The 25600-nt window shown below is 40.2% G+C and overlaps 1 protein-coding gene across 1 annotated transcript in view; it reads right to left on the reverse strand.

Moving 5' to 3' along the window:
- Window positions 1-4498: 4498 nt before the first annotated feature.
- Window positions 4499-25600, reverse strand: part of LOC131684601 (neuropeptides capa receptor-like) — a 329157-nt gene continuing 308055 nt past the window's right edge. The window contains exon 11 of the mRNA XM_058967615.1: window positions 4499-5699. Within this exon, the coding sequence (XP_058823598.1) occupies window positions 5166-5699 (534 nt within the window). The 3' untranslated portion in view covers window positions 4499-5165. The remainder of the gene's footprint in view (window positions 5700-25600) is intronic.

Raw genomic sequence — 25600 nt, forward strand, 5'->3', positions numbered from 1 at the left:
TTAGATCCACATATAATGCAGTCTTATAGAGTTGTGAAGCCCTTAATACTTATATAATGCTGGTATTATGCCGGAAAAGGCGAAATATAGTGCTATTACTGTGCAGAGATTGAGAACTCGTTTCTGCAGTACTAATGCTATTATATAGCACCAGCGCACAAATGTCAAATTTTAAAGCCTTATATTAGCATTACTAATGCTATTAAAAAGCTTCAGCTGGCTGTCATCGTCCGCCATGGTTTTAAAACCATTTCTTATATTTACTTTCGGTATGATGAGCAAAAAGGAAAAAAATTAAAATAAAATGTTTTGTTTAAAACCGTAATTGTCTCTCTTCTAATGCATTGTAATGAATATCCTTAATGGGTTTTCGTTCTGACATGATATGACAATTTTGCGAAAGTTACCTTTAGTAAGTCTCCAACTGAGGCACCTTGCCTCGTCCTTCACGATAAGTGCGCTGCGTTTGCTCTCAGGACTGTATTGCATATGTTCGATTGAAATGAAATATGCCGAATATAATCTTCAAGAAGAGTTGCATAACAAATAAACCCACAGCATTACAATAGCATTATATCGGCTTTTTATTTGCTCTATAATGGCATTAAATGCACTTGTAAAGCTTACATGCTTTAAAGATCCTTGAAGCATGTACGCGTTATATCAGCTTTATATACGCATATAGAGCAAGCGATAATGCTATATGTCGGCTGTGCAGTTATGCATTATTGATGCTAATATGGAGTTTTATTGCATTGTTAATGCTGTAATAGAGTTTCAATGCAACATTAGTGCAAATGTATAGCCAATATAGTGCAATGGCTTAATGCTTATGGTTACTTGGGGGGTCTTAACACTGCGGCTGCCCTGGAAAGTGAAAATCGTGGGTTTCGTAGACGACGTGTCACAAACGATGATGAGTGAGACACTTGAAGAAATGGAGGTGTCGGTGACGGAGACAATAGATGCGATCGAGAGCTGGATGAACGGGTCAAGCTGCAAATAGTTCACCACAAGACGTTGTTGTTGGACAGGAACTGCAAAGCGGTTCAGCGGATACAGATCACCGTCGAAGGGCATGTGATTGCATCGAAGCGTGCACTGAAGCAATTGGGAGTGATAATCGACGACTGATTGAGCTTTAACAGCCACGTTGATTACACGAAATGTCCGTCCATTACCTAGTGTTTCGTCATCGATACTGCGATATGGGGCTCCTGCTTGGGGTGCGGCGCTGAAAACCAAGTGGAACCGCGAAAAGCTGAACAAGACGCTTCGACTGCTGGTCGTACGAGGTGCGATTGCGTACCACAGGCAGTATGCCTTATCGCCGAGATGATCCCCATCTGCATCACCCTGACGGAGGATATCAAGCGCTACAATCAATGAAACGTCAGAAGCGTGAGGAAGATGATGAGAATCGATTCGATGGTGACGTGGCAGCAGGAATGGGACACCACGGAGAAAGGAAAGTGGACCTACCGGCTCATCCAAACCTGTCGACCTGGGTCAAGAGAAAGCACGGAGAGATGACCTTCCACCTGAAACACCTCCTACCGAGCCACGGCTGCTCAAGGAGTATCTTAATCGGTGTGGGTACGCAACGTCAACACTGTTCCCGGCATGTGAGAACTTTGAGGAGATGCCGGAGCATCTTTGAATGTCCGAGGTTTGAAGTCTTTGAATGTCCGAGGAGAGTCTTGAATGTCCGAGGTTTGAAGTGACGTGCAGGGAGCTACTTAAAACGGGAGGACCGGACATCAACCCGTATAATGTAGTCTACAGAATGACAAGCAACGTAAGGACGTGGAACGCAGTAAACAGAGATATGATGTAGATCATGGAGGCCGTACAGCGAAATGGACATCGAGCAACGGTTTCGGGAGAGCAATCACCGCCAGGGAACTCTCCGCATGAATATGCTAGCTCCACCGCCGAGGACTAGTCGAGTAGACTGCAACAGAGCACCGAGTATGAGTTGTCGAAACGCCAGCAAACTGGACGTCACGCACCAAGCGGATTCGCCAGACCGACCACGGCACCCCACCGGTTGTTCCGATACCAAAAACTAAAGAAGAATCGATATTGGGAGAATTTTTTCGCCAGGGAACTCTTCGTCAGCGTACGAGACACCACTAGTCGCGGGTCATCGGCGCACCAGTGCACCTGACACCCTGCTTCACCAGTATCGCCGAACTGACCTCGGCACCTAGCTGATTGGCTCGATCTCGGGAGAATTCTTCAGTCGGAGCAGGTCAGGTCCATCGTCGGGGACTAGACCGAGTTTTTCGCGAACATGTCGAGGAGCTGAATGGATCCTCAAGGAAGTAGTGCTAAATGGCCCAAGATGAGAACTAAAGGAATTAAAAGAGTTGCGGTGCTAAATGGCACCGGTTACGGAGCCAAAGGGCTTAAGAAGTTGTGGTACTGAAACCAAATAAGAATCGGTATCGGGAGAACTTCTTTCATCTGGGACCTCTCCGTCAGCGTACAGTCAGATTCACCACCGGGAACTAGACTGCGTAGACCGCGACGACACACCACCAGTCGCGCCGGAGCTCCAGCAAACGCCCTACTCGCTTTCGAACTTCTCTCGCCGAGGAACTTTACGTCGGAGTAGGCTAGATCTATTGTTGGGGACTAGACCGAGTAGTTCGCGAAACAGTCGGAAGCTCAACGAGGAAGTGGTACTGAATGGCACAAGGGAACTAAAGGGCTCAGTAAATTAGACAGTCTGAAGTTTGCCGCCCAGATTGTCCTCGTAGAGGAAGAGAATTAATTCTAGACCCACAGCTTGCTTTCCTACCTCGACTACCCAAACCCGTTCCATGAGTTGTTGGTTTTTGAATATTTGTTTCCTGCTCAGAATGTTTTTGAACATTTTTTAAAATATATACCAAAAATCTTCACATCCCCCCCCCCCCCGAAAAATTTTCTTACTACTCCACTGGAGTTTTCATTGAACTACGGCAAATATCACAACTGATTTCTGAATATTCTTTTTAAGCTTAACTGCAGAATAATTATATTCAATTTATATTAAATTTACTTGAACCTGGTTTTATCCACCTAGTGATGCAATTGGGCCTTTCTCATTTATCCAAGCTTGATTTAAGAACTGGTTCCGCTCAATAAAACATTATGGACATATCTAAACATTCTTATAACACTTCGTAAGTATATATAAGTCACGACTGCTACGAACTTGATCAGCAACAAGGCGACGTTGACACATTTGAAACAAACAAAAATATAATATTTCATTGGCTTAATCAGCGTGAGTTCAAAGTTGGCTTTATGCTAACATATTTTGAAATGCGGAGTTGTGGGGGACGGGCGGGTATGATTAGTAGGAGGGGGAGGATGTGCCTAGAACCACCTAACTTATTTTGGTATACGGGGTGGATGAAGGTGTAAGGTTGGTCTGAGAGGGGTGTTGGTGAGTGAGACGGGGGGGGGGAGGTTGAGAGGAAAGAAGGGGAGGGTTTATATGAGAAATTCCTATGGGACCGCAATAACCAACCTGTAACTCTGGAACCAAAAGTTAGAACTAAATAAAATTCAATAGCAGTCAATGGGAGTATTATATCTTTCATTTGAAATCAAGTTTGTACAAATTGGTTAAGCATTTGCTGGGAAATAGATGTGACATTAGCTCAGAAACTTGAGAAGTTCCCCGGGGGCATCAAGAATGGTCATAGGTGGCCAATGTGGTCAAAGCTACTTTCAGTGGTCGTTACTGATCTAGACCCGCACATCCAAGCAATATTGAACGTATTTAAATATGTATTACATCATTCGGACATTACAGGGTTACCAGTTTATATGGGAATTTGCTGTGTGACCGCACTCTTCAACCCGTAACTCCGGAACCGGAGGTCTGATCAACTAAAAATGCAATAGCGTCTTATGGGAGCCTTATATCATTCATAGGTTTGTGCCAATCGGTCATCACTGAGAAAAGTGAATGACATTATTTGACACACACATACACACAGACATTTTGCGAACTAGACGAACTGAATCGAATGGTATATGACGTAGGTCTCGGTTGAAAATAGATAGACTTTCTTCATATGAGAAAGGTAAAAACTCATAAGTATTTCTTATTTAATGATAACCTTAATGAGTGCAAGTAAAAGCAAAACTCAAAACTACCTAAATTGAAGATTAAAGTACGTATTCTATGGGTTGCTTTATTTTTCTATGTATCATTTATAGGATTTACCATTTTCAGTGGCATTTAAACAAACCGTAAGTTTCGCTTCCTGTGATGGATGAAAGAGATTAGACATCTGACAGCGATAACTATTTGAATATCATAGGGGAGGCAACTGTCATTCGAAACCTTTATTCGCTGGAGCGGGCAATCCGTTTTCTATACCTATCTCGTTGTGATTATCAAGTGGAAGATCAATTCAACCAACATCAAGTTGTCTCGAATGCAAACTACTATTTTAGTAGGATTTCTCAACAGATTATAAATACGATCAACAGCACTGCCAATCTTAATTTTTCTTCTTCTTACATTCAGTCGCACAATACATTTGCATTGTAAAATTGGTTTATGATTTATTCATCGCAAAATATAAACTATTCTTATTCAAATATATCACGTGGTACGGTTAGCCTTCATAACTGTCCCCGGGTGGCGCTTCGTGGATGAATGAGGCGGCAACTTGGGTGCGCCCCGTTAGGAAAAAGAGCTAACCCGCAAATAATAAAAAACATCTCAGATGTTTCCTATGCATAACACTATATAACTATGATTCGTGGATTCTGTACTCTATATTCACATAAAAGGTACATACGTTCGAAGTTTTGGCTTGCCTTTTTCTTAGTTCCTGTAGTCTTTTGGCATTCAATGTTTGACTCAGCAAAGTAAAGCGATAGTGTAACAACAATATATAACTCATTCTAAAGGAGATTCTTTTAGTTATTTCACCAACAGATATCTTGCAAGCTCTGGATTTTTGCTTGGTCTTCAACGATATAAAAACGTCTTCTCGTCTGCCATCCAGACAAGAGCTAGCTTGTCGCCCAAACAAGCTCTCCCTTCTAGCGATGGCATTCACGGGGCGGTCATTGTCACAACTTTAGCAAACTTGGCAAAGCAAAGAGATTAGCATCGGTGTCCGTTGCCTAGCTGAACCGGCAGGCAGCTGTTAAATGCAAGTTTCTCCTTCCTGGCTGCCGGTTTTGTCACTTTCATATCCGCTAATTAATTGATGGTTTAGTTGCCGCGACCTACAATTATGATGGTCCTGGTGGGAATCATGATGTGTAGTTTCTTCTGATGGTCGTTCGTCCTGTTCTGGCTGGTTGCCTTCCGTGGTGCTGGTGGGTTCTGCGGTGGCAAACGAATCCAACGAAGAGGACATTGGGACAGTGGATATATTGTTTTCCTTTTTAATGCGTTGGTTGATATTTCCGTTGTTGTTGTTGTGGTTACTATTATCTACATTATTTACATTATTGGCATTTGCCATGCAATCGCTGCCGCCGTTGATGTTTATCAGTGGGACCTTGAGATTATTTTCGATGGCCTTCGTATTCGTTGGCGTCGCAACCAGCGCTGTTGAGGCCGGCGTCGTGTAGCAGCGTGCCCTGCCCGTGAGGTTATTTTCCAATTTTACCACCACATCGGTGGTCATGTTGGGTGGCGATAGCGAGCCGCGGTTGCCCGGCAGGTGTCCAATCTGGTACGCACAGGAAGGAAAAGAAACAGAAACGTAAGTTAGGGGAATTTGGGTGAACACATACATATATAATTTAATATATAAATAGAGAAAGTAGGCGGCATTTTCCACTAACCACCAATTCGAGGAAACTTGCAATCTTTCTCTTTGATTAGCCAAGCTAGAGTTCGTGGTTCAATAAACTCGTGTGCTTTATGGGGAAGAGGAAGAGACATGAGATTGCACTCAGAGTCAGAAGGATAGTGTTGTGAATACATTTTGGAATCATTTCCTTGAACTAGATAGATGACAAATAGATTAGGATAATCAGAAGGAAAAAAAATGAGACAGATCGATCCGGAATGTCTTGCACTGATTTTCAGAAAACATTATAACTCAACTTTCGTGTAGGGCTATTCCACTCATCTTCGTCAATTTAGTTCTATTACACGAATTTATTCGGCTTTGGTTAAATAGGTAAACTAAATCATGACTTTTCAATCATGATTTAACATTGTTCGGTATTCACTCGAGATGTTGGAGCGTAATAATTTGTCTTTAACATAATTTTCCACGATCTCTTTTTACTATGAACAAATCACTTGCGGTTCCATTGAACGAACCAAGTTCTTCTGATAATTTATGGGGACGCAGGTAGTTTGTTTAATTTGAACAACGTTAAGGGCATAGGGAACAGAAGACCATCTGGAGCGTTTAAGAAGAGTTTAAATTAACGGTCTGTTTATCTGTCTAATGGTACCAGGGTGAACTTCCCAGTGTGTAGCTCATACTGAATAACGGCAAGACAATGATGCAGTGGAATCGTGGGACCAGCAAATGAGTACATATCACGCGTGTTTTTTGAAAAGGGCCAATAAGCATACTGTCAAAATTCACTTTGAGAGGAAATTCTGGCCAAACCATCAATCGCCGATTATTAGTGATAGCAGTAAACGAAAGAGAAAACTTTTCTGTTTTATAAAATGCCAACGTCCACTCTTGGCGAGTTACGGTTTGTCCGGAATTTTCTCTCAAAATGAAATTTGACAGTATGCTTATTGGCAGTTTACAAAAAACATGCGAGATATAAATAATTAAAACAACCTACTCGCAGGTCTCCTACTACGCGATTAACTGGGAGCGTGAAAAAGGAATCCGCGTTTTAGGAATCCCATTGCTTATGGGATTTATTTGGCAAAGTTGAACTAATTAGATATTCTACAACTTAGAGACATAGGATATTCAATCAGTTGAGAATTATGCTGCCAGACTATCATTGAATGGGAAGTCAAATATACCGAGACCCTGATTATGTTGAAATGGAGTATCTTCGGGGAATTTGTAGAAGTCCAGAGCTTCTGATGGATGGGTGAAAGGTGGTGTCCCACCAGGTGGCGCTGGTGCTAATGCAGATATTTAACACATGTTAAAATTATCGATATCTCAAATTGTGATTATTTGGGGTGGTGCTGTGTTCAGCGAAGTTTTTTGAGAGATCAAGGTGACAGATTAGTTTGGAATACGCTCACTATGCGGCGCTAGTAAACGTAAAAGTTTTCAGCACATGATAGATTTGGATAAATCTCAAAGTCAAATTACTAGAAATATGGTATTTTCGGTAAAGTTCTTAAAGAGGTCGAGGGCTTCTCGTTTATGGACAGATTAAATTGGATTGGACCCGCCAGGCGGCGCTAATGAATAAGTATTTTTTTATGTTCTGTATCTCGAGATCATGATAACAACTCAAGTCTAATCTCACAAGTCTGACAATTTAGGAAACAAAGGAGTGTCATTAACCCTGTTAGCCAAGTTGAAACGGTCGGTACTGTTGTCCACGTTTCTTCCTTATTCAAGGTTCAAAATAATTCGTTGATTAAATTTCTCATTCAATGAATAATTTGATTGCCGTATAATTTTCAATCATCTTCATTTTGTGCGCTGCACAGTTGGTCTGGCCGCTTTAATGATTGTGTCACATACTATAACATGAATGTTGACAAGAAAAATTGTAGGCGAACGTCTGCAATTTTCAAAGATCCCTACATGTATTGGTTGTGTATGTGTAGCCTAGACTAGACAATACTAGAAAAGTCTGATGATTTAGGAAAATAAAGTTTCGCAAGATTAATTTGCATTTCAGTTACTAAGGGTCGATTTTTTCACCCCCGCTCAACTTTTAAACCAGCTTCACCAGTAGGGGAATTATGGTCAAAACCGACATTTATAATTTCTATGCAGAATTCTTCTTCAAGAAAATTCTTAACAAGTCTTAATTTTTTCAGCGCCCCCAAAAATTAATTTCATTAAAAATTATAGGTTGCAACTTGGAAAACAAATCGACTTCTTCTAGGCATAGCGGGTAAAACCGACACCCCATATAATTTATTTTCTCTCTCCTTTTTTTTAATTAAAAATGTGATATATGCGTGAGTAATAAAGTGCAGTACCGTCTTTATGCATGGGCACACTGGGCCAGGGCCAGGGGCCCCGCGATTTTGGGGGCCCCGCACGTAGGATGAATATAAAACCATTCAATAGACTAATTTTCAAAAAAATGTTTGTAACTTTTGTATCGTGTGTATTGGGAATCCCATAGCACATGGGACAGCTTTTATTTATCATCGGACATAATAGTTCAAATGATTTGGGTGGGAAAAAGTCCGTTCGAGTTGGCCTCCTCGTACCAGGCGCCACCCTCAAATGGGCATAAAAAACACTATCTTGTTGTAAGGTTAAATGAACAAAATTAACCCATTATAACCCAGGGATTTCAAAAAGTGAGCCAAATGCAGTGATATCCTCAATTTCATCATAAAGTGTATCAAAGATTATGGGAAACACAAAATCGCCGCTTAAAATGGTTTTGAGAATGAAAATACCTCATGCAAAAAATGTGTGAAACATTTCTTCTTTTACACCTGTGACAACGTTTTGTCACATAGTGAAATTATTAGCACTAATTCTAACAATAAAATTCAATTAAATGTATTGCTTATTTTCCAGCTGCCATTTTCCTCAACTATACACGCTTCAAAAATGTAAATAAAATGACAAAAATTGGCTGCTGTATTGTATCACAATGAAGTATGAGGAGCAACGATCCCATTAGTGCAATAATGAAGCAATTAGATGTCAAAATTCTACAGTAAATACGCATGAAACGACGGATAGTTCTGCGTATGAAATTTCATACGCTAGGATATAATGGGTTAAGTAAAATTATAAGTACCTGACCTGATTCTTATTACTAATTCACATAATAATCACAGTAAACACAATCTTCTTATATTGTTTGCAAATATTTCCGAGGAGTCACCAAACTGAAAGGCATAATTAGCACGAGAAAAGGTTCGAATCATTGAAGACAGTGGTTCATGGAATCCAAAATATGTCTGATGGAACCCCGACAATAATAATAACGTATCTCGTGTTCTCCTCACTACTCGGAAATCTAAGCCGGGCAGCAATTCAGGCGCATCACATTCTCCGTTTAAAATTGCCACCAAGGTAGTAGCTTGCTGGATACTACGATGACATTCTAATGTCTCAAAATTGAGCAGCTGGCAACGGTCACAATTCGGTGGTAAATTTTGCGGCTCACGGCAAGACAAGTTCCTAAGAGCTAAGCGTACGAACATTTTCAGTACTCTCTCCAATTTTAAACACCAGGTTACCCAAGCAACATATGTAACGTATGTATTTTTATATGTATTTCTTAGATAGTGGTTTGTTGCTAATAGACTACAAACAAGATTGTTGCTACTAATCAGACCGTAAAAAGTGGGTTTGTTGACTAAAAGAATTATTTTCCATTTTATTACTCCGATTCTAAACGATATTCAGTAGGTGGAGCTTATAATGTTTGATAACTGTTAGTTGAAAGTAACTGAATGCTATAGTGGATAGCAGCTGTCAGTGTTTGTTTGCAATAAGTATCGTATAAAGACCAAAACACTTGGAAACTCGTCAAATACTTGCCGACAATAAAAAAAAATTGCAACAACGAGATGGCGTTATCGATGCATCTGTATTTGTTATTTTTCTTCTGTCAACGAATCAGCCACAACGAGAAGGCGGCCATGATGCTTTCATAAATTTGTGCACCATATTCGAATTGCATATTGGTAGGCGCAATCGAAAACTGCGTCATTTGCCTGGAGCGCTATATATTGTTGTTATATTTTCATTCATTTCTGATTTTATTTGAGGGCACATTTAAAATGTAAACGTAAAATTGAAAAATTCACAGTAAATCTAGATGCGTCGGTGAAATTTAAGTATAGAAGAGCAAAATATTTGCTTTCAAATATTCCAAATTATCTTGCCCAAATAACATCGCATTATTCCAACACCGAAAATTTTCCAAACATAATGGAACTCGATTTGAAACTAGATGGCATAATTGATTTGCAATACAGCGTACGTTTTAATGACATGGTACAAATTGACTCCGCCTTGGGGCTTTTTTGGTGATGAAACAGTTGAGATCATGTTCACCCGGCTTGATTATTACACGTGATTTGGTTTCATTATTAGTTGTTAATATTCTTTTACTATAAAATATGTTGCTTGGGTTAGGTGATGGGGATTCCAAACCGGCAAGACGAACTCGAGGATTGGTCTGACCAATGCGCAGTATAGGGAATTTAGACAGTACGGATCCGTAAAATCCCGTGAAATCTTCGAAATGAGTCCCAACTGGCGATTTGCTTTCGCAATTATGTTGGTCATATGAGAATTGAAGGACAGCTTGTGGTCAAGAATTACACCCAGGTCATATTCTGCATTGACTCTCTGTAGCGCAACCCCATCGATACTGTAATCGAAGATTAACGGATCGTTCTTCCTGTGGAACGTTATCACGGACCATTTGGCAATATTTACAGTAAGCTAATTCATTCCACACCACTTCACAAAGCGGTCAAATAGTGCTTGCAGTTGGTGGCAAGTCTCGGTTGACTGGATGACTAAGTACAGCTTAAGATCGTCGGCAAATATGAGCTTGTACCCGGAATCTAACACTAAAAAACAGTGAGAAAAGCAGTGAGCCTAGATTGCTGCCCTGCGGTACACCTGATCTATTGGTAAACGGAGCCGATATACAAGAGCCCAATTTCACACAAGGCGTTCTGTGCGTAAGGTAGGAGCTTAGCCACAACGTAAGCATGTCGGGCGCTCGTAAATTGTACAACTTCTTGAGAAGAATTTCATGGGCAATTCGGCCAAAAGCAGATTTCAAATCTGTGTATAAGTGTTCACTTGTGTTTTCTCCTCCATGAACACCGGGAACATGTAGGGTTGTTTCCAAAAGTTGGGGAACTTAGCCTGGTCAAATGATTGGTTGAAAATGCGGGACAAAGGTTCAGCAAAAGCCACGGCACAGCGACAGTAGACAACAGCTGGAATCCCATCCGGTCCAGGGGAGAAAGAGCTTTTTAGCTTTCTTGCAGTTGCTATTACCATGTCGGGTGAAATCGAAAAGGTGCTTAAGACAGCGATATCTTTCGAAACAGATTTCCTGATCAGATGCTAAACAGGGAGCAACGACGGATGCGAAATGATTGCCAAACCATCCACAAGCTGTTGCAGTGGACGACGCTGCCTTTTCATCGAGGTACACATTGGAAGGAACACTGGAATTTTTCTGTTTTGAATTTGCAAAGTTCAAAAAACCTTTAGGATTACTTCGTAAGCCTACTTGAACTCGTTGTACTTACGATCTATACAGAACAGCGTTGAGATTCCGGTATGCTTCATTGGCAACGTGAAAGTCGTGATTCGTGGCGGGCGATTGTTTGCTTTAGCATGCATTTCGTTTTCTGCGAAGGACTCGCAGCGCCGATGTACTCCATGCCGAGGAAACAATCCCGTTTACTGGGAGATTATTCTGTAACCAGTCCTGAATTACTTGGCAGAAGTTTCTGGTTATTGCATCTGCATCAGCAGTTCGTCGCTGTTGTGCTATCTTATGACAAACGCCATTTTGGGGTAAACGGAGTTAGATATGCCACATTACTTGTTTAAAAAATCTCTACAAAGTGGCGTTTTCAGAAATTTGAAGTTCTACTTGGTTACTTAGATATAGCGAGAAACATGATGAGAAATTGTGAGCTTTTTGCTTCAAATCACTGTATCTAGGAATTTGCTCAAGTTATATTGAAGTTTTAGATGTTTTTATGTGTGAAAATGTCTAAGGAACACAATGGCTTAAACATTTTCAAAAGAAAATTACACGAGTTGTGAGAAAAACACAGTTTTAGTATTAAACTGTAAATAAAGGATAATTGGCAACACTGTAACCAAAAATAACAATTTTGTCTAGATTCCCTGTCTCATTTCCTTCAAAATGCATTTCACCGATTGTTTATAGGCCGTATAAACGCAAAAATATGAATAAAAATTAAAAATTGATGATTTTTTTCTATGGAAAATTTTCCATGCACGATTATGACACGTCATACAAATTTTGTCATCAATACACGCCTATGACAGTGCGACTTTTGTTTGTGTGAGTGCGACTTTTGTTTACATTCATAGTAAAAACTCGCAACATAGTCAACCGATCTTCGTAATATTTGAGAGAATAATGCAGAAAAGATAGAAGCATCAATTGTCTTCTTTGAATTGTTTATACCATTTGTAAGTTTCAAGATATTCAATCTCAAACTTTAAAAAACGTTTTTCTCGAAATGTGCTAAATGGCGCTTGTCATAAGATAGCACAACAGCGACGAGTTGGCTAGCTGGAACAACTACCGGCATAACCGGGCAACCAGGCGATTGCATCATGATAACTAGCGGTGCGTGGTGCGTGTCGACTTGCAGAAGGGGGATACTGACTTCTCGACCGAAATACACAATATTCCTTCGAGCAGAAAACTAGGTCAACGACCCGTCCAATTTGATTGGTATGTGTAAAGCGGCAGGATAGATCTGTAGCAGCTTGGAATCGCACATTGCACCGTATCCTATGTGATCAAGTTGTTTAAAGGGCATCAGAGCGGTAAAAAACGAGGCTCTGCATGACTATTGAACCAGTTAAAACGTCAATCCCACATTTCGATTCAAGTTTCAATTTATTTTTAACTACAGCAAACAAACATTTGGCACACCAAGTGTACAAAATTTGGAAGGTACCGAGCCTTAGCCAACCAACTAGAAAATTGAAAACTTTGATTGGCAAGCGATTTGCGGATGTGGAAAAATATTTATTTCTATGTCATATTTGAGTCTGTAAATGAACAAATTCACATGGAAATGCCCAAAAGTGACTTCTTGAAGTCTTACGAAGACTCGGTACTATTTGGTAGGATTTGGCAAGTTTCATTTTGCATGGTCAATCTTAGACTGACACAATACCAATAATGATGCTCTGTAATGCATCCGCCTTATCTAGAAAAAATAAACCATCGTGTAGACAAACGTCATGAAATCCCAATAAAAAAGTTGAAAATAGCCTTTTTAAAGTGTTTACACACATAAACCCTGACTTTCCCCTAGATTTGAATAAATGAGTCTCGGCAATGTGCGTGTGTTTGAGGGTATTTGAAGAACCTCGGACATTTGGTAGCGTTACCCAACCCCAAAATTTCTTCGTCTTGATGGAAGTACTTTTTATCCTCAAACAACGTCTACCAACTATGAAGGTCAGATTACACCGTCTGGGAATACTATAGCGTAGTTAATAAGTCCATGACGATATTTGGACATCGGCAACGACACCAGGTTGTGGAAATCTGAAATCGTCTTTGTTCTCAGTGTAATTTAAATCCCACTTTATTTTTAAAGTAATGTCAACACGGTTCACAGATTTGGCTTAAATTTGTAAAAGAGCCTCAGAGTGGTATGGAGTGGAAACTGTACCGAAAAGCTGGGAATTTTTTATCATCGTACTACTACAGCGTACTACTTATAGCTTTTCAATTGTAGGGGCCTCCTAGCTCAAGAGTGCCCAGGGGCCCCGTGTAGTCTTAAGACGGCCCTGATAAAGTGTGTGTATGCGAGGTGCAAATATGTACTTGTTGTAGCTCTATCATGTAGTGAGGGGAAAAGAGTTCGAAAGCGTAGTGTTACAAACAAGAGTATTTTATGCTATAGGATTATTTCTTGGTATGGATATTTCGAAGTAATGCTTACGCACATTATTGAAACGTACAGTGTTATTTTATTTCGTAAGAGAAGATTTGCAAGCGTTCTACATCCTGCTAATAGGATTCATTCATTTATAAGTGACAGACACTTCTTAGTAAAACTACCCTGTTCAGACTTTGATTTTTCGGGACTGTGATCATCAAATATCAAAATCATTGTCTCACTGTGATAAAGTTCATCTATGACAAACCAAGAGAAAACTAGAATTTCTATTTGATGAACTTTTTGCAGAAATAGCAAAAGCTTCGATAGAATATGATAAGCAAAACCTCCAGTGTTTGATTTTTAAAGAGACTTATAAACACAATAAAAGTATTTCTGCGAACTTCTGCTATTACTACAGTGTGCTAATAGTGTAATTGAAGTGCCACAAAAATACCCAGCCTTTTGCAATGAATCGCTAATAAACACAACCATCTTAGAAGCATGTAAGTTCTACCCCAACCAAAGAGTGTCGGTTTTACCCCAACAGCGAACATTTTAAAAACAACAATAAAAAATATTGAATACCACAAACTCGCCTTCATTGCACCCAGTTGATCATAGGAAAGGCCGATAATAATAGGTACTGAAAAAGTAGTGATTTAAATAGCTTGTGTTCGGTTAAAACTTTTAAATCCACCGACAAAATCTTACATCCAGACGAGTATGAAAGCTGTTGTCGTATGTTTTGTTTGTTTTTATGACATTCGACGTACTAACGTAAAACCAATTTGTCAAACGGACGTCCGTTTGACAGTACGAGTTACGAAATTTTTAGCCATCTCTCTAATAATCATCGAAGCTACTCTATATGTTTAGAGGTTCTCCAGTAGAAGTTTGAACAAGAGAAAATAGACATACTGACAAACTGACATGACCCTGTATTTTCAAATTTAGCAAGATATTATTGGAGAGTCGAAAAAATTGTAACTCGTACTGTCAAGAGAAAATATACAACCACTGTTTCAAGAAATTTGGCTCAAAGAAGTTGGGCTATACTTGAAAAGGTCAAAGGAAACTACAACCTCAGAAATATATGTTCTAGTTTTGTTAAACATTTGACAAACAGCGACTAAAATTTGTAAATGTATACCGATATTTGACAAAATATCAGGTGATTCAGAGCAAATGGCATACACTGCATTTTCGACGAAAGATCTACGGTCCGATCGTAAATCGTTTCATTGTCGGAAATGGAATAGTTTATTAATCAATGTGATAATAAATCCAGAAGTTGATTCAATTTTTTCGATTTACTTTTCATGAAGTCAACCGGAGTACAAAGCTAGTCAATACCACTATACTTTCTACTTGAAACGTTAATATACGATGCTCCGCTCATTTGAATTCGAAAAACTGCAGCACGTTTGAATATGTCAAACTTATCTTGTCCAGACTTTTACTAGAGTACATTAGTGTTCTTTTACGAGAGCCACGTCAAGAAATAATGTGTAACTCATTATACAGATGGAGCTACTGTTTCGACCTAATTTAGTTTAAATTATTTACCAAAAATTTTCACCGAAATCGTTCTAGTTGTCATGTCTGTTTATCGGTGGTAAAATTATCTCTTCAATACTGAATTTTGGTAAATTCGGTTATTCAACTAACTGTCAAATCGCGGCCATTTGTAACTTTTTGAAGTATTTGGCAGAGAGTTGTTTTGTTTATTCTTTCGTGGTAGTGTCCGTGAGTAAAAAATGACCTCTTAAGGAAATTTCCGGTAAGCATTTCTTTAACTCAAACTCAATGCAGTGGATCGCTAGCTATAGGGACCGTTGTAATCGATCCATTATACATCCGCTGCCATTTCGACGCATTGCAGCGAATGTTTCTGCTATCGAATAGCTGGTTTTTATTTCAATGAAAGTATCATTCAAGCTACAATAAAAGTACAAAAGTTATACATTATATTTTTAAAAATAAATTCGTACGATTTTTTAATAATTGATTTGAATTCAAAACACTGAATGTACCGAAAACGTCCTGTAAAGGGCGAACACGAAATTATTGCGACACATTCAACAGGGCATAACTTTTTTACCGTTGGGTAAAAATCAACCAAATTTTGCACACATTCTCATTGATGTGTATTGTTTACATGCTGTCAAACTCGAAGTCGTGTTTTTCGATTCAACGAAAATGGAGGTGAACCAACGCGAGTCGAGAGAACAAATTCTTTCCAAACACCTGGAATTTCCTAACCTGTCGCACCGGCAGTTGGGAAAAATGTTGAACATTCACCATTCGACCGTCTCCAGAGTGTTGAAGCAGTTCCAGGAGCGGTTGACGTTGGACCACGGCAAAGGAGCTGGAAGAAAACCGGGACCGGAGAACAAAAAGACGGAGGGAAAGGTGAAGCGGATGATTAAAGCAAATCCCAACGTCTCAAGCCGTAATTTGGCTAAAAAGATCGGCATGTCGCAGAGCTACGTCCAGAATGCAAAGAAGAGAGCTGGACTACATACATACAAGGTACAGAGCTTCCGAAACCGCGATTAACGGCAACAATCGACGGCTAAAACTCGGACACGGAAGCTCTACGAGAAGATGCTGGCAAAATATGGCTGCTGTGTGATGGACGACGAAACGTATATAAAAGCCGATTTTAAGCAAATTCCGGGGTTGGAGTTTTTCACCGGCAAGAGCAAGTTCTATGTGGACGACAAATTTAAGAAGAAGAAAATGTCGAAGTTCGCCTCCAAATATCTCATTTGGCAGGCCATCTGCTCTCGCGGACTGAGGAGTGAGCCTTTCGTGACAAAGGGCACAGTAAATGGCGAAATCTACAAATGTGAGTGCCTCGAGAAGCGCCGTTTGCCGTTCTTGCAGCAGCACGACGAAGCTCCGCTATTTTGGCCAGATTTGGCATCATGCCACTATTCTAAAAGTATCCTGGAGTGCTATGAGGCCAATTCTGTCCATTTTGTTCTAAAGAACATGAATCCGCCAAACTGTCCGGAGCTGTGCCCGGTGGAGCAGTACTGGGCAATGATGAAGCGGGAACTTCGGAAGAGCAAGAAGACAGTCAAAGACGAGAAGGACATGTTAAGAAAATGGAAAAAAAACTGAGAAACAGGTACCGGATGACACTGTAAAGACTTTGATGGCGGGCATCAAGCGAAAATGCGTTCAATTTTACACTCAAGGCTCCATCGATTAACTTTTCTTTTGATTTTTGCAGTAAATATATGTATAAAACTACCCTAAAATTTTGGTTTGATTTTAAACATTATAAGAAAATTGGCATGACATTTTCGGTGTCGCAATAATTTCGCTTTAACTTTAACATGCTTTGCCCTTTAACAGAACTATTCGGTAGTTTTTGACATATCAGAAAAAATCTTAATTGCCGAACGGTCTGTAACAAATAGTTTTTGCGGTATTGATTTAATGCTAAAGTAGTCTTTAGACAACTTTAAGATTGTTGTAAAGAGAATAATTTGTTTCACGGCACCACATAGCTAACTATCTTCGCTGAAAAGTTATGAGCACTTTTTCGCCAAAAGTGAGGTTCTTTGGAATAATAATATTACTCATTGGGACAAACAAAACATAATTCTTTTTCAACTATAAATAAGGTCGTGATTAGAGTTATAATTAGAGGTGTGCGCCGATGCATTTTTAATCGGCGGCGGCGTAAGCGACATATTTGGCCGGCGGCGGCGGCGTCACGCCGTTGGACCCTATCGGCGGCGGCGCGCCGGCGTGTGTCGGCGTAACAAATATTGACACCTATGTAACTAAAAAAAAATCTTTGCAGTACAATACCTTTTCCAAATTTTCGGGTTCTATTGTATGAGGCACATACAAACAGACGTTACAGCTTGAAGAAAATTCTAAAAAAATCATCGCTCACAATGTACTAGCGACATCTGTTGAACACATTGCACAAAATGTAATTCTCGCAACCACATCAAATTTTTTTTAACTGATGCTCTAATAGTGCCCACCCTGCTTGCGAAATGCAAGATAATAAATGAAAGGTGGAACTATTTTTACAGTTGTAAAATTTGAAGAACGAAATAGAAAAATTGTCGATGTCGCATACTACGACTTCGCATGAAATAATGATTGCAATTGACAAATTTGAAGAATGCAGAGTAACGACTGTATTTCAATGACCCGTAATAATTATTTATTGTTCTATATTTGGGAAATTAAGCAACGGTAAAACAGTTTTTGTTTTGTTTGAGGAAATTAATTCTTCTTGTCGTTTCATTGTTTTTTGTTTCAATTTAGTCTTCTTTACCGTCGCTCCCGCAGATACCAGGTACCCTAACAGGAGGCGTTATTAATGGCATTACTGCGCAGAAATATCACGTTTAATTATCGTGTAAGGACACCTTTCAAGGTAGACACATCCCAGTTAAGCTCAGCCGGAAATGAACCGGAATCCTGGCTGGTTCCAGTTCGTATTCCTGCTACAGTGACACATCCGATTCTAGTTAGAATCGGTTGTGCCACTGGATCCCGTGTACGAACTGGAACAAGCCAGATTTCCAGTTCAATGCCGGCTGAACTTTGCTGGGATTACTTCATTTCACAGGCTGGCGTTTACTTTTACTTCTTGTAAGTACCAAATGTCCGCCATGATAAGGCATATTCGATTCCATGGCACTACATTTTCTTTCAACGTAAGATTTGCTTATATCTTGAATGCAAAGTATGCTCGATGTGCTGGAATCATACAGATCTGCACCCTGACGAAACCTAAATATACAGTTATTATCATTCATAATAATTCCACGACTTGATGTCTTAGTTCCTGTTGGGTTGAAGCTGATCATTAAACAAGTCTGATTGAAAATGGTCTGAGCGTATCTCTAGTTTTCGTCGCACCTGCACACCGCCAATTTCTCCAGCAGTTCCGGGGATCTTCAAATTCTAATCCATTGCATACATCTATTCAGATTCGATACACCGAATCAATTAATTTACTAACATCCTATTATATGCTTACTCACAGATCGGCATCGTGTTGTAACTTAAGAAATGGTTGTGAACAACTCCCGCCTCGCTCACTTCGACAAGAATGAGTTTCACATTTTCAGCCCATTTGTTTTGGTTTGCATGAGATTAAAAAGACGGTAACGTTTTCGGATGGATGCAGAAACTAAGTAACGCATTTAGCTCTGTGTCAAAATCTTTTCACTAACGCCACGCTCGCTGATATGGCGCATTTTTGTAATTTAAATCGACCGTTTTACCTACGAGTGATGAAAATTCATCTCGTGTTACGTCCTCTTTGTCTGTGATACCAGGCTGATGCAACTGCCACTGAAAATATTTCCTGAGTGGGGCTAGATGACACGATTAATAATTTATGCGACCAGAAATCTTACCCTCTGCATCGCCACATCAGTGCACCAACGTCGCTAAAAGTCAAGATCAAGATCTCTACCTAACTATTCTTCAAGAAAAAAATTTCAAAATAGGTCACGATTCAATCAATGATAAATAAACCTCGTATTGAAAATAATTTTTGTGTTTTTACAAAACTAGTTCACGCAAAAAAAAAGATTCCATTATACTCAAATGTTTAGTAGGTGGTTGTACCTGAATATGTTTAATATTTTTATGATTCTAGTTCATAACTTAATGATACATTGATTTATATTAACTTTATTGACTGAAAAAGTAAAGAATTGAACGATTGTGCAACGATTTTCGTAAATTCTCGTCGTGTTATCGTGATATTTTAGTCTTGAGCTTACCGTCGGATTTTTTACACAGAGTCACGTGTCTTATAGTTTTCTTAATTATTTCACGGACATGAATTGTGGCTAGGTAATGTATTTTTGGTGCTCAGCGCAGTTTCATTTAATTTCGAAAATTACACTCAATCTTAACAAAAGAATAACAGGGTTACAGGCAGGGATGCCATTATGCCAGATTTATCTGGCACAGCTAGAGGTTTTGGCAGCTTCCAGACAAAAAGACAAATCTCTCATTCTGTCAGATTTTTAAGTTTTGGAAGCAGCTGCATACACGATTTGGAAATTTGGGTAAACATGTCCCAAATTTTACAAAAATCGATTGATGCACATTCTACGAAAACTAAAATATATGCCAAATTTCGATGACTATGAGGTCGCTGTCAAGTGCCAGATTTTGCCAGATATTTTTAATTGTACTGCCAGATTTTCTTTGAAAAATAGTGGCAACCCTGGTTACAGGTCCTAGTAGTTTCCTTGTATCTAATACTCGCGCCTATGAGACTGGTTGCTAGCAGTTGTACACAATAGCTCACATAGAAATTTCAAAACCAAAGAGTAGAGCGAATAATCCATGAATAATAGTCTGAATTCTTTGTAATTGTTTACGTAAGTATATTAAGATTATGTGAAAGATTTATTACTTTATGAACTATATCATGAATAGTTTCACGAGCTCGACTGGTGAATCGTGTCTAACATATAAGGAATCAACTATATCTTGAAAGTGGATGTGTTTTTTTTTGAATTTGTGGACCATTTCACGAATGGTGAATTGTAACTTAAATGCTCGCAATCATAACCAGTTGACAAAGCAAGACTGGATCCATGAATTATATTCCGAGTGCCGTGTAATGATTTTCGAGAAAATATCAAGACTTTGTTAACTTAGTGATCTAATTCACAACCACTAATACCAAATAAAATTCAATATGTGATAAATCATGAATCAGTTAACGTCGTATATTCGGACCATATACAATGTTCATAGATTTGTGGATAAAATTATGAGCTAATGATTTTCGAGTTCGCGAATTGTCGGCGTGAGAAAAAAGCGTTGGCGGCGCGCCGCCGGTCTACCTTTCGGCGTCGGCATTTGTTGAAATTTACCGGCGGCGGCGTGGGGCGGCGGCGCACAGGTCTAGTTATAATTAAGTATAGAAAGGCAAATACAATTTTTTTTAATTTCATAGAAATGATTAAAAATCCATTTTTGATACATTAAGTGCTTATATCTTTTAAATAAGCTAGAATCTTGAAGTGTTAGAAGAAAATGTTCGTTTTCAAAAACTCTGAAAAACATTTACAGCATTGGTTGGAAAAAAATAAAACTGCAAAGGTTCCACTAAAAATTTGCTTTTTCTTGAATAGACTCTTTGTAATATGTTTAAATTACTATCACGGTTGACAATGTAAAAATTAAGTTTCGTTTTTATAATAAAATATTGCACTTTAGAATACTTTAGAATAGAAATCAGAAAATGAGCCTTTTAATGGTTCGAGATAGTTTCCAGAAAATTGAAGAAAATAAGATTTTAATAAACTTTTTTGAAGACACTGGAACTCTATGTCGTGTACTTTTCATTTTACAAGAAATTTACCAAAAATAATTAAGGTGTTTCTTTAAAAATGGTTTTCTTTACATAACTTTTGCAGGTTTTATTTTTCATTAAGATCACTTTAGAAATATTTGCAGATATTTTGAAGCGGAGCAATTTGTCTCAATATACCGAGCTTCTCTCATTAGAAAGTTATAAAGACTTTTTACTAAAAATAAGCTTTTTTTTTGAGTGAAGATTGCAAGATATGAAAATATATTGTGCTGGTTAGCTCGTTGTGTAGGCTAGGTCTACTGCCGAGGACTACATCGAGTATATCGTGACGAAGTGTGGAGTTAAATGACTTGCTTGTATCTTGATAAAACTAAGGAACTAATAGGTTCACGAAACGGACATCAGTACCGAGAAAATTTCCACCGCCGGAGAACTCTCAGTCGGAATAGGGTTAAGGTAACAGATATCAGTTTCAGGAGAAATTCTGCTGCCAGGGAACTCTCAGTCGGATTATGGGGACTATCCAAATAGATCACGACAAAGCTGACAACTAAATGACTCACGAAAATAAGAGTTAAGTTGTTCATGGTATTAGGAGCTAAATGGCTTACTGAGATGAGTACTATAAAGCTTACGAAAAAGGGAGCTAAACGGTTCACAGAAACTAGATCTAAATGGCTAGCGATAACTTACCGCTGGGTGATATCCGAGTAGAGTTCGGGGATAAAAATAGTTAAAGTACGCAGAGGATCTATATAGCGTAATAGATGGAGCAAATTAAGGAAAGCAAGAGGAACTAAATTGGATGAAAGGTCGAACAATTCAATGAATATAGCGAGGCTCCGAGTTAACCGCAGAAAACTCCTGAGCAAAGGACTCCATGATTGCCAAAATCAACGGCGTCTTCATGTGCAGCTGTTACGCACCTCCAAGGTGGATAGTCGAGCAGTTCAGCCTAATGTTGGGACAGTTATCCGACCAGTTGATCAGCCGACGGCCGGTAGTCAATGCCTAGGTTGTGTGTGGAGTGGGGCCGGCCGTAGAGTAATCTATGCAAATGGATGTATCCTCAAGGAAGCTCTAGCGAAGTTAGACGTACGATTGTGCAATGAAATTTCCATTAGCACATTTAGGAGTGACGGGGTGGAGTTTATTGTCGATGTCACATTCCGTAGTCCTTTATTGACCGCGAACATGGATTAGAGAGTGTGCGAGAATTATACCCATATCAGGAATCAGAATATATTGGCTCAAATGGCACGTTCCCCGTACATAGTCGGGGATTTGTGCGGCGGGACCGAGAACGTGGATGCAACTGACCTAACAAAAAGGATTGTGACGGCTTGTGACGCCCCAAAGCCGCGAAAACTGGAACCACGCAATAGGCGACGTCCAGCTTACTGGTGGAACTAGACGCTTAGTACGCTACGCGCTGCTTGTCGCAGAGTCAGAAGGCAGGGTCAGAGAGCAGTATCGGAGCCAGTTGAAGATAGAACGCAGGGTTTCGGGAGGCTAGGGCCTCTTTAAAACGGGAGATCAAGCTTAGCAAGCCAGATTTCCACAAGGTGCTGTGCAGAGAAGAAGACACCAATCCTTGAAGGGACGCGTACCGAGTCGTGATGGCGAAGATGAAGGGCCCGTAGATGCTAGCTGAAATGTCCCATGATAAGCTTAATATAATTTTTTTTATTGATTTCGTTTATTTGATAGGCACAAATGCGTTAGCTTGGCGGTGCCAAATTCTTTTGTTTTTACATCAGCGAAACAAATTTGCGCCTCAGTCTAGTAAGTCGTCGAGTACCGGATTGGCGGATGGTATTCTTCGGACCCGCGGGGAATCCTTCAAAGGTCGTCGGACCTCGAGTCGCTCTCGCTTCAGTTTCCTTCTATGCAGGCGTAGTGATAAGGGCGACGGCGGTTACATAGTGGCACTCTGGAGCTGATCGGTTCCACAAGGCAGGAGGAAACTCTAAAAACAAGAAATAAAAAGAGGGGCTAAATTGGGATATTTATCGTTTTTATGAAAGTATAAATAAGGAATATATAGGGGAAATCACGAGTTGTCAGCATATCTCGGACTGGGACATTGGGTGATCTACCTCAGGCCCGAAGGGAATCCTTTAACTGAGACCTGGCGTCACAATACCCAGACAACGTGCTCGATGTCGTGATAGCCCTCGTCACAAGCGCACAGACTACTTTCAGCAAGCCCAATATGCCGCAAATGCGCATCCATGGTGTAGTGATTGGACATAAGTCGGGACATTACACGAATAAAATCCCGACCCACATCCATCCCCCCGAACCAAGGCTTCGTTGATACCTTTGGGATAATCGAATGTAGCCATCGTCCAAGTTCCCCATTGCTCCACGAGGTTTGCCAACTGTTGAGCGTCCTCTGACGACAAATACTAAAACATTCGTTGAAGCATATTGGTCTTTCGTATATGTCACCATTTAATGCGACCACCTTTGCTAATGAGTCGGCCTTTTCATTGCCCGGGATAGAACAATGAGAGGGGACCCAAACAAAGGTAATCTGATAAGATTTTTCAGATAACGTACACAAGGACTCCTGTATCTTCCCCAGAAAATACGGGAATTGCTTTTTAGGCTTCATCGCACGAAGGGCCTCGATAGAGCTGAGGTTGTCCGAAACGATGAAGTAGTGATCTGTGGGCAGAGTGTCGATGATCCCAAGGTTGTACTGAATTGCAGCTAACTCTGCGATGTAAACTGAAGCAGGATCATTGAGCTTGAATGAAGCGGTGATAGTATTACTGAAGATACCGAAGCCAGTGGACCCATCGAGATTTGATCCGTCAGTGTAAAACATTTTGTCGCAGTCGATTTCTCGGAATTTATTATAAAATATATTGGGGAACACAAACTTAATATAATTGTTGAGGGTCTTGTCCCAAAGTACGATCCAACTACTTGGCCACCAACACCGTACGGCGAAGAAGAAAGAGCAAGCGCGGACTATTGGTAAGTAACTAACGACGAGCTCACAGAAGCGTCGATGCGAATAAAATCAAAGAAAATCGCCGGACCGGATGGAATACTAAACGTGGTACTAATAAGTGCGATCCTGACATATTCGGACATATTCAGGATGGTCAGAAGTGTTTCGATGATAAAAACTTCCACGAAATATGGAAGGTACAGAAGCTGGTGTTGCTGCCAAAGTCAGCGTCAACATTGTGCCCGCAGTGTGAGAACGTTGTCGAGACACCGGAGCCTGTGGTCTTCGAATGTTCGAGGTTCGAAGCGTCGCGCAGAGTGATGCTTGATACGGGACATTAACCCGGACAATGTCGTCTACAGAATGAAAAGCGACATAAACATGTGGAACGCGGTCAACAGATTGGTGGCGCAGATTATGACCACCTTATAGCGGAAATGGCGTGATGGACAGCGAGCAACGGTTTCGAGAGACCACGTCGCCCGGGAACTACGCCGGAGTAGGCTAGATGGGGGATCTAGCCGGGAACTAGTCGAGTAGATCGCGGCAGACCAGCAGGCAGGGGTCGTCGGGGACCCAGCAAACCGGATGCCGCACTCCATCTGCAATCGCCGGACCGATCACGGCACCCTGCCGGTTGGCCCAAAAGAAATATAGTGAAAACCAAAGAAGAATCGGTATCGGAAAAATTTCTTTCGCTGAGAAACTCTTCTTCGGCGTAAGCTAGATTCACGGCCGGAACTAGACTGAATAAACTGCGATGAGATACCACCTGTTGCGAGTTGTCGCGGCACAAGCGAACTGAACGCGCCGCTCTACCGGAATCTCCGAACTGATTTCGGTACCAGGGTGGTTGGATCGGTTTCGGGAGACTAGGTCCATCATCGGGGACTAGACCGAGTAGTTCGCGAACAAGTCGGGAGCTCCAAGAGGAAGTGGTAATGCACGAACTGCATAAAAAGAATGATTAGTAGACTGCCCAGAAAAAAGTGAATTTTTAAAAATTCAATCGGCCCACCCCTGAGTCAATTCCTAGTACTTCCCACCAAGACTACTTGCACCAAATTTGGTCAAGTCTGGCTACCGGACCAACATACCTGAAGTTTGTATGGGATTTTTCGACAATTTACATGGAGAAAACCCAGTAGTTCGCATTTCCTCCGCTAGGTGGCACTGTATGCATCGTATTATCCTTGTAAGTGAAAATAAGAGAGATAATTTAGTTGTCTAGTCAAACCGGCTGTGACGAAAGAAGTTATTCATTTTTTAACGAAGTGATGTCTGAGTCAGTTTTGCATGCGGCCTAACAGCACATTGATTCCCGCGAACTCTATATTTTTGTGAAACAATGGTTATATTTAGCTGAAAAGTATGTTCAGAAGAATTGTAGTACATAATAGGAGTAATATTTTGGTTAGAAAATTTTAGTTCCACCTGTGACCGCATAGAGGACGCCAACACTAACTTTTCATAGAAGAGAGATAGAATATAAAAATGTTCGGAAGAAATACTGCACAATGCCTGTTCTACAACTTTGTAGAAGACACCTAATTTC

Source organism: Topomyia yanbarensis, chromosome 2 (genome assembly GCF_030247195.1).
Source record: "Topomyia yanbarensis strain Yona2022 chromosome 2, ASM3024719v1, whole genome shotgun sequence".
NCBI classification, from domain to species: Eukaryota; Metazoa; Arthropoda; class Insecta; order Diptera; family Culicidae; genus Topomyia; species Topomyia yanbarensis.